Here is a 13,332-nt window from a genome sequence, read left to right as displayed (position 1 = left end):
GTGGTTCAGGTAGCCAGCTCAAGATTGACTCATCCCTCCATCCTCCCGAGGTAAAACGAGCTTGCTGGAGGGTAAAAAGATGACTGTAGAATGGCAAACCACCACACAAAAACCTACAAAATTACCCAAGCAGTCAGTCATGACTCGGTGCTTGCACCAGTGGGACTTTATCTTATTACTCTTAAAGTATGGGGACGGTAAGGATTTAGCCTTCAAAGGTCTCATACTGTACACGATGCTCAATTTCACCAAGAACCATAAGTTGCTGCATAGTCTTCTTATGCAGATATCCTCCCCTAGCAGCCCTAGGGGTTAATACATGGAGTTTGGTTAAGAGGGGCTTTGTGTGCCCCGTATTGGCTCCATGGAGGCGGCAATGCCGTGGGACAATGGGTATCACATATTATATTGTTCCAATGCAAATTTTGTGTTGCCATACAAATAAAACGTGCGCAGAAATATAAACCCTTGTTTTAATGGGTCTGTTTACAGGTGTGTTTTTCCTCCGGTAGCAATGCTGCAAGACAGAAAAAATGCAGCAGGTCCTCTTTTTCTGCAGAAAACTCATCCATTATTTGCAGTGGGCAAGTTAGAAAGGACCTCGTACTCTACTTCTACATGCAGGTGGGATGCAATTTTTTAATTGACCTCCCACAGTGGCCCCAGTATAATAGTGACATCCCACAGCAGCCCCCAGTATAATAGTGACATCCCACAGCAGCCCCCAGTATAATAGTGACATCCCACAGCAGCCCCCAGTATAATAGTGACATCCCACAGCAGCCCCCAGTATAATAGTGACATCCCACAGCGGCCTCCAGTATAATAGTGACATACGACAGCAGCCCCCCAGTATAATAGTGACATCCAACAGAGGCCTCCAGTATAATAGTGACCTCCCACAGTGGCCCCAGTATAATAGTGACATCCCACAGCGGCCTCCAGTATAATAGTGACATCCCACAGTGGCCCCTAGTATAATAGTGACATCCAACAGAGACCCCCAGTATAATTATGACATCCCACAGCGGCCTCCAGTATAATAAGGACATCCCACAGCGGCCCGCAGCTGACAGTGCCCCCCTGAGACCCATCTACTTACTCCCTCCTCTTCGTGGAAGCTCCGCCGTTCCTCTGCCTGTGCGCTGCTAGCGGCGCTGATCCCGGTGCATACTGTGGCGTCAGTGTCCTCCCAGACGCCTCCTCCCCTCTGCTCTCACGGAGCCTAAGAGGAGACGTCAGGGGAGGAGGATTCCGGCTGCACACTGACGTCACAGTGTGAGCGGGGATCAGCGCAGCTAGCGGCGCTGCTGAATGAATGTCGACAGGGAAGCCGCAGCACCTCAGCCGGCATACACTATCCTGGTGAGCAGCTGGCTGAGGTTTTCGTGCGCTGCGATGCAACTTTTACAGCAGGAAATCCTATTGTTATTGTTTTCCCCAAAATAAGCCCTATCTGCATGAAAAAACACAATGCATCACCTAACAGTCGCTGTCCGCCCAACTGCGTGTCTTCTCTGCAACTTCATCACACTTGTCTGTAGTTTTCAGCCAGCTAGCCCTGATTGGTTCTCAAGCGCCGCTCAGCCAATCACTACAGCGCTTGATAAACCAATCACAGGCATCGCATTGAATGGCTCTGATTAGTTCATTGAGCACTTGCTCTAATTGGCTGAGCTGCAGCGCTCGAGAACCAATCAGAGGCAGCGCATCCTGGAGGTAAGGTTTTTAAAACCCCTGACCAGGAAGCACTCCCTGAAGACTACAAACCAAGCACCGGAGCTGCAGCGTGCAGACGTACGGCGAATAGGACAGCACCTGTTAGGTAATGTACTGTTTTTTGTTTTCATGCACATGGGGTTTATTCCCCCCTCCTCCCCCCCAAATCCAGGCAAAACAGCGCTAGCAACACAAAATTGCGATAACGCAGCGATATCACACAGAACACAGGTGCGATATCGCTGCAATTTTCTCACAATGATATCGCTGTCACCCGTGTAAAACCAGTCTAAGACAGAACTATTTTACTATACAATGATTACTTTATAATCTACATAAATCCTATGAGCAAAAACAAGTTGGGGAGGAGGTCGCCCCGGAACAGAATCGGCCCAGGACCCCAATTACACCCCTAACCCCACAGATTATGATTAGAATTCTACTAAAGTTCTAGAGTTTCTTTTAATCCATGTTAATTCCCAATTGCTGGCGGTAACCACCGGCCCCCGATACATTATGTAGATACATACAACGGACAGAGCGTGACACATTGGATCATTCAGAGACCAGACACATAAAAATAAGTCAAGCAGAAGAAGAACATTTCTCCTAAGCCTCCAGCGTGACCTTCAGACATAGGAAGACACAATAACTCGCTGCCTCACAGGCAGCTCAAGTTGCCTTGGCTGCGATGTGAGAGACGGGATTGCTGGCATGCCATAGATTGTATGACGGATATATCCTCTGGACAGGCCGGAGTCCCAGAGCCGCTTTCAGGATACACAGATGTTCCTGTTACAAAGTTGGTCATTGCTTAGTTTTGAGACTATATGTTCGAGAAAACTTCAGCTTCTTCATACGACCGTATTTACGCAGGCATTCAGCCGCTTTAAACAATTTTTTGAAAAAACGCGACCATGAGAAGCAATGGATTTCAATTCCTTCATTTCAGATGATAAAAATAATCGCAAAGGGAAAAAAGCACATATGCGACCGTTTTCAGACTCAGGTTTTATACGCCGCGTAAAAAGATAGGTTTTGCCCTAGCTTTTGCTGAAATATACAGCAAGTTCCTATAGACTTCTATGAAAGCTGGAAAAAAGGGAGGGGGAGGGAGTTACTTGGTTTACAACAGGGAAAAAAGACAGCTGGTCCTATTAAATCATTATTGGTCATTCCGAGGATTTCTGCTGATCGCTGATTTTCAACGCTTCAGCGTATTTTTTTGGCTATATGCAGCAGCCGCTCGTGTGAATGGCATGAAATACGCGACTAAAGATTGGGACTCGATCACTGAAAATCTTCATTCTCACCCAATTCATATATCCTGTCTCCAGAACATGATGGCTGTGATAGGTACTTCGAGCACTGCGGCTCAGCCAATCAATGCAGCGCTCAATGAACCAATCACAGCCATTGCTTCCCGGAGGCGGGATTTATGAATCCCATAACCAGGAATTGATCCTATATGGGCAGCCGAGGGGGGATTATGCTCAGATTTGAAAAAGCGCTGCGGCCTCTCCAATCAGCTGATCCTGAGCCCCACTGATCAGATATTGATGGTCTATCCTGAGGTCATCAATGGTTAACGGCTTGATAAACCCTCTAAGTGCCACATGTTACAATATACAGGATACAGATAGTTTGTATGGTAAGCACATTTTCAGTGTCATTAATAGAGGAGACAGGAAGAGCCTCGGTGACAATGACATAAATGCCTCCGTCTTAACTAATAACTTTAAGCAGCCGGTAGCTGATACTTTGTACTTACAGCAATGCTTTGATTTCCCACATTGATGCATCCAGCGAGACACGGATTGAAGTATGTAATTCCATCTGATCCGCACACTGGCTCGTATTCATGAATCTTACAACCGCAGTTCACATTACAGCCACCTGTTAGATTCCGGTGGGTCATCGTTAGCGTGGGACTACACGGGTGCCAGGGGGTTAAATACAGAAGAGATACAAAGTTACTTAACATGTTGCATTGAGGCTCTTAACAATTCCATCAACTGCAAAGCTGCAAGTCCTTCTACTCTTCACTGTCACGCGCAAAAGTAATGACCTCTTACAGTAATACTTCACGGGCCTACAGGAAAACAAATACATCACTATAACACTATTTACACGGGCAAGTCCAGTGATAAACAGACCGTTTTCCATGCGATTTTCACGCACATGAAAATAGCGCACTTTTATCACAGGTTTTTCTCTGCTCTGCACTTCCTGGTCCTTTTTTTCGCGGGGTTCCATTAGTAACCTACATAAAAAACAGACTGCAAAGTGTTTTTTTCAACCTCCCATAGAAAATAATGGGTGATTCCTAAAGTAGAATCGCACTAAAATAGGACATAAAGCAATTTTTCTAACTTGGACTATCAAGGCTAATGCCCACAGTCGGATTTCTGCCATGTTTCACGCGGCGGAAATCCGCGGCGTTATTTCGCAGCTATTAGGTTCTATTGAAGTCATTGTAGTCAATGGAAGCCAGACGTCACCCTCTACATTACGCTGTAGCACAGTGGAAGTATCCCGTGGTTACGCGTTCCCTCCCACCGCCAGCCACGTCATCCTTCACTGCCGGCGCGTCACACGCTGTACTGCGCATGCGTGCCGGCTTGCCAGGCGAGACGCGCACAGCGGATCTGGAGAGGTGAGTATGGGGTCTTTGGATCTGACCATTTTCCGTGCAAGGGTTATCCCTCCCGGAATTGGACAGAACTTGCATAGGAAAATCGCTTGTGTGGATACACCCTAAGGCTTCTTTCACATGAGAGCATATGCACTGTGATCTGATGCATTGGATTCCAATGCATCAGATCACATGGGCGTATTTCTGGGATGTAAAAACGCCCAATCAAGCCAATATAGCACTGGGCATTTTTACGTCGAGCCCAAAAGATAGTCCTGGAACTATATTTTGGGCCGGGAATACGTCGGCCGCTGCATGGGCTCCTATAAGACACGTCGGACATGCGCAGTACAGATTTTTTTTTTTAAACTTCCGCGGAATCCGCAGCCCGGGCCGCGGGTCGGACGGCTTCCATTGTCTTCAATGGAATATTGCTGTAGGCGGTATTTACTGCGGAATCCGAAAGGGAAGACAGCCAATCTGGATTCCACAGCAAAAATCCACCTCTGTGCATGAGGCCTAAATCGATAGTGCCGTGGATAAGTGTTTGACTAGTCTGTCGTACAAGTGGTCCTATGTCGTATGGACTACCAAGTCGAGCCTATACTGCAGCACATCTCAACCTCTATCTCTTCTACCTATGAAACATCCCATCAATATACACCCTTCTCTAGAATCAGCCGATCACTGCAGATGCGGCTTCTGACCATACGGGCAGAATGTAGTATTAACAGCCAGCCATTCAAAAGAATGACAGACCATTTAACACACAGATGGGCTGATTCTGCCAGAGCAAAAGACTACTTTTTGAGAAGATTTCCCCTTTGGCCGGTTGTACATAAATGGATTTGCATCGCGGAATCTGCGGTCGGCGTCTGCACTGCGGATTCGTAGCAAATACTGTTTGTAAATGTTATGTATAATTGTTTATTCTTACAGACTCCTACAAACGGAAACCAATTGCAATTTCCGCAACTGGAGGAAAAATCGTAGCATGTTCTATTTTAGTGCGGATTCCGCACAGACAGCTTCCATTGAAGTCAATGGAAGCCGTCCGACCCGCGGCCCATCTGCCATTGACATTGCAAATAGGTTACAAGTACTCCCGTCATCGCCCAGCGATGGCACAGGGAAAAGAAACATTTAAAAAACTAAATCTGTACTGCGCATGACCAATGGCGGCTCACCGCAGCCAACCTCTGTACAGATAAAGAAGAAAAGTGACAGGTACGCATGGACACCAGCTGCGGTCAGGGCCGGATTCCGCTGAGGGTTCCAGCATGCGGAGTCCGACTGGTTCAGGTGCAGCCGGCCTTTATCCAGATTGCCTGTTACAGACTTTCATTTCCATCATGCATATGCCTTCTGGTTATCTTCTTAGAGAGGGCCTGCCAACTAGAAGAGCACCTTCCAATGCAATTTTAGGTGGTCTTCTCAAAGAAGTTTCACTGAACATCTTTACAGGGATCAGAGCTCAGTTTTCCTATTACCATACCTGGTAGGGTTCACTGCTGGGATCTGTTGTACTACATGGGTTTTCAGCAGCATAGCTTCACAGGTGGTGCTGATTGAGCTGGCTGGGTGTGGAATGCTCCAGCTAGACAATGCCGAAGGTCTGCTGCCCATATATACTAGCTCCTCTGCTAGAGGCTGCTGGCCTTTTCTCTGTTTGTTTCGTGTGTTCATGGTGAACAGTGTCATGCTCCTCAATGTCTGCGGCCCTCGGTACGTGTGGTGTGAACTGTGTCTTGCCGTGGGTCCTTTATAATATAGAACGATAAAATGTCCCTGGGTCACAGTGCGGGGTTGTCCCTTTCAGGACGATCGCCCCACATTGCAGGCAGGTTCCCTGGGGTTAGTAGTCTTGTTAGACCCATGAGTCAACGAGGACCCGTGAGGTGGGCTTGCGGGCTTAAGTATCTTGGCCAAAATACAAGCTAATTGTATCTATCCCATCTGTTTATACACGCGGGTATGCTTGTGCATGTTTTGAGCGTTTATCAGCTGTTGGTTTGTGCCTGCCCAAAACTATGAAGTTTCACAGTTCTGCTATTCAGTCTGGTTTCGCCAGTTCGTGAGTGTGAATGGTGTAACGTTTATGTCTGTTTATCAGTCATGTCTACGAGTTTCATGTGCAGTCTGCAGTTCAGTCTGAGTTCGCCTGCCGGCGGGTTTCATGTCCAGTTCGCAGTTCACGTGCCAGGAAGACTCTGCAGAGTGTTCTTGTCCCAGTTTGATGTTACAGAATACACATGTACACAGATAAGGTGATATTCGTTCATGTCCCTGTTTGCCACTTTACAATACCTGTATTCTGTTGCATGCAAGCATTCCAACAGCTGAATAAAATACACCTGTCATAAGGACCGTGGTCCGAGCTGTACGCAGCCCCTTGCTTCTACATTAGACAGCGTTGAGCAGTTGATTTAGGAAAAGGGCCAGTATAAATGGACAGCACTGGCTGTGACCACAATGAATTACTACCCCTGGTATAATTTAATTTGGTGCATACCTACCCAGTAGTATAAGGTATATTGATTCCTCCAAGATTGATACTTTCACATCCCACAATGAAAAGCGTGGAAAAGCAGAGCAAGGAAACTCCACTACAGATCATAGCAAGTTTTGCTGATTCCCTTGCACTCAGTTTCAGCTTCTTTATGATGTAACCACCAAGCACAATACCCACACCGGCACTTGGGACAATGATCAGGCCTAAAAACATAAAAATAATAATAACATGATCATCTTCAGTTATTATCACCTTGTTTACAGTTGTATGCATTAAAGGGGCACTAACAACTTCTGCTCATTTATTAGCTTGCGTTAGTCTCTTTATTTCTGTAATATATTTGCATTAACAATGTTGTTGCTTTTCCACTGTGGCTGCCACTAGGGGTCTCCCTTCCAGCTTTTCTGCAATCCACTCTCTGTTGTTAGGTACAGAGCTTCCTTAGTAACAAGTACATTTCCATAGCAACAGAGGGAGGGGCTATCTTTAAAAGTGGCTCCTGTACACTGACAAATTGCAGGCTGACAGATCTGCAGACACTGTGATAATGATCTCCACAGTCTCTGACTGTCCTGCTGTTACAGCGTGTAGGTGTGTGTCTGTGTGTGCACAAACTATGCTCACATTAAAGTGGATTCACTAACCATTTTGTCAGAATGTCTCTAAATGCAAGATCATCCTGGGAAAGCAGAGGGTGGGCATTCAAATACTGCCTCCCTGCTGATTGGACCAGAGACTCTCTAATACAACGTGGGAAGTAAGGGCAGGGAAGTCAGGACAGTGAACTACTGGCCAAATGCAAGGCTTGTTACACAGCCCCAGCCTGCAAGTGGATTGCAAACAGCAGAAAAATGGGGAAGATCACCTGAAAATTAGAACTTGCAGACATGAAACAGGGTGCAAACAGCAGCAAATGAGAGGGAAGGGAGGACCTGTCAAATTTTACAAAACTTGCTGAAAATTCAGATACACTTTAAGCTCATACAGCGATCAATCACTTCCAATATATTTCTATCTATAATGAATACTTTCATGATTTGGGGCATAGATGCATGATTTTCTAAACGACGGAAGAGCGGTAATCATACATCAGGATGCTGCTTAGGTTGACCGAGTTAAAAGTAATGAAAATGAATCCGTTGAGAAATAAAGGAAAGCAGATTCCCCCATTAATCCACAATTCACTAAATATCATCATTTGTGTTGTCAGAGGTTTTCCAAAATTCTAATGGACAGTTTCATAATTAATTTTATTTTTGTAAAGCAGGCTGAAGACCATTATGGCTGCCATTACAGCTCAGAGACCGCTAGAACCCCGCTAAGCTAGACTCCGGAATAGCAGATCTGCATTGTTATGCAGCCATCCATTGTAATATCTTTTCTGTTCCGCCTAAATGTCTGCGGTCTCATAACCAATTCAATGAGAGTGATGTACCCTGCATGCCTCTCCATAAAGATCAATGATCTCTATGTTAACCTACAAGTTTCCTTCTATTTAACATGCGTAGGGAATGGTAAGAGAGATAAGAATAATGCTTATGTGAAAACCCCCTCTAAGCAGTCTTCCAGCAACCTCAGCAATAAGTAGTTGAGTATGGACAGCCTTCTATTCTCATCTTCTTTACCAATACCAACTATATACATCTTAAATAGCTCCAGGATTTCGGACAGCTGTGTAAAGGGGCCTCCCAATTCTCTAGACTTCAGATGTCGACGCTGGGGACATGTTCACCCAGCACTTTTTTGCGTTGGGTTCTGCAATCAACTTGTACGCAGATTAGCCCCATTCACTCGTGCTAATTAACATGTGGTTAACCCAACACGCATTCTATGTGGATTTTGGATTGACTATGCATCAAGAAGTGACACGCCATTTTTTTTTCCACCATGATGGATTTCAAATCTGTGCAGAAATATATGCTTCGTACAAGGTAAAAGTAAACTCCCTGGTGCATGACTGACTCTTGTGACGTTTTCTTAGCAGACTGCTTTTTTGTGGGGTGGTTTGCCATTGCCTTCCCCAGTCATCTTTTATCCCTCAGCAAGCTGGGTACACATTTTACCAACCACAGAAGGCTGACTCAACCTTGAGCCAGATACCTGACCCAAGCAGGGATTGAACCTGCAACTTTCAGGTCATGAGCAAGAGCTTCGTATAAACTACAGTGTAAAATCCCAATCAAATGGGATGCAAAATTGGCACAGATTCCACGTGGATTCCATATTAAATTCTGTGGTGCAAACAAGGCTTTTGAAGTGCAAGTCAAAAACAGTAGCACCAAGCAAGGACAAGACATGGATTTAGTGAAGATAAAAACCACATGCGCAGCCAGTGCTGATACACTCGCCGCACATGCGCAGGTCCATGGTGATGTCACAGCTTCAGCCTTGGATAGCATAATGCATCCAATGATGCATGCAATGCCATTCTGCCATGGATGCCAAGGGAGACACATCTCCCTACTCCACTTGAACTGATGGTCTGGTTGAGCTGTCAATTCTCTCCAGCTTATTAGAATCTCTTTGAGGGTATTTATTCTGGCGCCTCTTTTGTATACAGTTTTCTAATAGGTGGATGGCGGTTTTTGAGCTAGTGCTGTGGTATATGACTCTTGTGTGTGGCTTTGGATTTCTGACTGTGCCTCTTGCTCTCCCCTCTGGTACTGCCTTTACGCTCTCCTCGACTCTTGACTGTGAACTTGGTTTTTGGCCACTCTTCTTTCTTTTCATATACTAAATATTTTTGTTATTTGGATTTTCATCATTTTTCTTATTTAACAAAAACATAAATAAAAAACAAGAGAAAAAGCATTGCAACACCCCCCCCCCCCTCCCTTGAGTCTCTCTTGTGTGTCCAATATATAGATCATCCAGCATCCTGAGTAAAGTTAGGTAAGTTAGTCCATGGAATTTCCCATCCTTTCAGGTTATCTCTTTTAACTTTGTCCGCTACTCTTCTCTTTATTTCTTTTAGTATTGTGTTTTGTCTTTTTCGACATTCCAACTCTGCCAAATTGTATCTAGGGATGTTCAGTGGATCTAGTTGAGGTATTACAGTGGGGTTGCCCTTTTCGGGGCAGGTGCTTCACTTTCCTGTCTAGTTCACTTAGGGCAGATCTAGGGTCAGACCCCTGACTCTCCTCTCAAGCCTTACTCACGTATAATGACAAACGTCTAGTTCCCTGGTTACCTCTTGTGCTGTACAAAGTTGTGCAGCATGCTTTGCCCTCCGTCTCCTGATCTGGTCCTTTAGCTAAATTGACAGGACTGAATGGATGTGACCACTTCCTTATTATTACTTTTTTATTCATCAAATTTTACATTTTTCCAGTCCTACAGAGAATCCTATCGGAAAATGCATGATAAAAATAATCTAGCTAGAGCATGCTGTGTTTTGAAAAAATTCCACTGACCCAAAAAACACACCAAAAGTGAGCTTAAAGGAGATGTCCCGAGGCAGCAAGTGGGTCTATACACTTCTGTATGGCCATAATAATGCACTTTGTAATATACATTGTGCATTAATTATGAGCCATACAGAAGTTATCAAAAGTTTTTTACTTACCTGCTCCGTTGCTAGCGTCCTCGTTCCCATGGAGCCGACTAATTTTTGGCCTCCGATGGCCAAATTAGCCGCGCTTGCGCAGTCCGGGTCTTCAGCAGTCTTCTATGGAGCCGCTCGTGCCAGAGAGCGGCTCCGTGTAGCTCCGCCCCGTCACGTGCCGATTCCAGCCAATCAGGAGGCTGGAATCGGCAGTGGACCGCACAGAAGAGCTGCGGTCCACGAAGACAGAGGATCCCGGCGGCCATCTTCAGCAGGTGAGTATGAAGACGCCGGACCGCCGGGATTCAGGTAAGCGCTGTGCGGGTGGTTTTTTTAACCCCTGCATCGGGGTTGTCTCGCGCCGAACGGGGGGGGGGGTTTAAAAAAAAAAAAACCCGTTTCGGCGCGGGACATCTCCTTTAAACAGAACAAAAAAACATGCTATTCATTGTGAGTGTAATATTTCTCTAATGGCTTTAACCCCTTGAGTGGCGGGTTTCCTACCACCCTGTCGTGCCCACCAGGGCAGGTTTTTTAAATGGTCTAATCATTGAATTTCAACTAATTTTGCAGTTGCGTTCCAAGAGCCATAACTTTTTCATTTTTCCATTGACCAGGCCATATGGGGGCTTGTTTTTTGCGGGACAAGTTGTACTTTTTGATGGCATCATTTTTGGGTATATATAATGTATTGCATAACTTTTGTAAAAACATTTGTAGGGAGATTGGGAAAAAATAAATAAATTCTGCCATTTGTTTTTTGGATTTCATTTTTACGGCGTTCAACATGCAGAATAAATAAAGTGATATCGTTATTCTCTGAGTCACACGATTCCGGCGATACCAAGTTTATACAGTTTTTATGTTTCGGGGAGGAAAAAAAGAAATGGGGAAAAAAGAAAAAAGGGGCCATGTCATTAAGGGGTTAAATAATGTACCAACTTCCTTCTCTGGGTCATTACGACGCACGGATACCACATGTGTGATTGTATTGTACATTTTTTACAAAGTAAAGGGAGACAAGTGTTTTTATTTTTATTCTTTTTTATAATTTTTTTACTTTTGTTTTTTTTTTTTTTTTTTTTTTTTTTTGTCCCTTTAGGGGACTTCCACAGGGACCCATCAGGACCCCCTGATCACATTCCGGGTGTCCGATGGTGACAGCCCTTTACATGCTGCAGTGACAGCCCTTTACATGCTGCAGTCACATAGACTGCAGCATGTAAAGGGTTAACACTAGAGATGAGCGAACGTACTCGGATAGGCACTACTCGTCCGAGTAATGTGCCTTATCCGAGTACCGCTGTACTCGTGCAGAAAGATTTGGGACGCGCTGCGGAGCGGGGAGCTGCAGGGGAGAGCGGGGAGGAACGGAGGGGAGATCTTTCTCTCCTTCTCTCCCGGCCGCTCTGCCCCGCTCCCCGCTGCGACTCACCTGTCAGCAGCGGAGCGCCCCGAATCTTTCTGCACGAGTACAGCGGTACTCGGATAAGGCACATTACTCGGACGAGTAGTGCCTATCCGAGTACGTTCGCTCATCTCTAGTTAACACAGCAGAGATCAGAGGTTTTCTCTGATCTCTGATGTAAGAGCTGGTGCCTGCTTGTCCTCTCACAGCCAAGCACCAAGCTCTCCCTGCCACAGAGACCATCAGCTTGCTTCTGACAAGCCGATGGTCTCAATGGCAACCTATAAACAAAGCAGGAAACTTAGAAGCAGGAGACTGCCGGCAGATCGGCAATATCTTCCTGCTTCTCAATGTCCTGCTTTGTTCTCTGTGGGTCTGTGCAGGCAGAGCACACTGTCACAGTTTGTGGCATTGTGCTCTGCAGCTCCCATAGTGATACATAGCCCGGAGGATTTCCGGGCTATATCACTATTGGCAGTGGAGCTAGTCTCGGAAAATTTCCGTGCGTGCCACTCAAGGGGTTAAACAAACATCTGGTTGCAGCATTTTTTTTGTTCAAATTCTGTAAAACATGCCAGGAAAAGAACCCCAAAATTATGCAACATTTTTTCTAGAAATGCTATGTGTTGAACCACCAATAAATTCTAACCTGAGCAAATAAAACCTACAACTGCAACTCACCAATTTGAACCACAAGGTCACCATGCATCCGGTGGACCACAGTCATGACCAGTCGTGAGCTCAATGTGTTCTTTGATGTTAGTACCTGTTTAGCCATCTTGTCCCGCTTGCTCAGTTTATCAGCTGTATTTGCTTCGCTGTGTCACTTATATCCAAAATGTTTCCATGGAAGATATCCAAGGCGTTTCCAAGGAAGCATTTCTATTCTGAGTAGATGCCCGAATACTTTTCTAAACTTGATGTTGTTCTGACTTCAGACAGAGTGGGGGCCAAAACATTTAAAAAGGCGGCACCTAATATGAAGGCCGCCAAGCGTACAATTCCAATCATGAGAGTAATGTCTCCCAGTAGTGGGAGAAACAAGCGGAAGGGTGAATGTATATGGCAGTATCGGGCAAGAGACAGAGCAAGAGAACCACCAAGTTGTGCCGCACCAGTTATGATTTCTATACAAAGTCTCCCGATCCAGAGGACCAAGCACAACCATATACTATGCCGGTCTCCTGATTCCAATATGTACCATCTTGGGATCAGTAAGACATTACACACTAAAACAAGGCAAGGGAGACAAAAACTTGTATCTACACCTGATCACGGCTGTTGCCAAAGACTATTGAGAAGGATCTGCCAACAAGTATGTCTACGGCGAGTAGACAGCGTCCAAATTCCTGGTGTTGAAAGGTTTAAATTAATTTAAAAGGGATTTGAATGCCTTCCTTGAAAGAAATAATATCACGTCTTCTCTGTACTGGAACGCTTGGGATGGGTCAGTGGTCCTGGAATTTATTATAATTGCCATATTTCCTTTAAGAATACAGACCACTAACCTCATA

The 13,332-nt window shown here is 45.4% G+C and overlaps 1 protein-coding gene across 1 annotated transcript in view; it reads right to left on the bottom strand.

Moving 5' to 3' along the window:
* SLCO5A1 (solute carrier organic anion transporter family member 5A1) overlaps nt 1-13,332 on the bottom strand; it is a 120,329-nt gene that overhangs the window by 20,062 nt on the left and 86,935 nt on the right. Inside the window, exons 6-7 of the mRNA XM_066579040.1 lie at nt 6,871-7,069; nt 3,491-3,650 (exon numbers count right to left, since the gene is read on the bottom strand). Of these exons, the coding sequence (XP_066435137.1) occupies nt 3,491-3,650; nt 6,871-7,069 (359 nt within the window). The remainder of the gene's footprint in view (nt 1-3,490; nt 3,651-6,870; nt 7,070-13,332) is intronic.

The sequence above is a fragment of the Eleutherodactylus coqui genome, chromosome 9 (assembly GCF_035609145.1).
Source record: "Eleutherodactylus coqui strain aEleCoq1 chromosome 9, aEleCoq1.hap1, whole genome shotgun sequence".
Classification (NCBI taxonomy): Eukaryota; Metazoa; Chordata; class Amphibia; order Anura; family Eleutherodactylidae; genus Eleutherodactylus; species Eleutherodactylus coqui.
The sequence above is the reverse complement of the archived record's forward strand: the minus strand, read 5'-3'. Positions and strand labels throughout refer to the sequence as shown.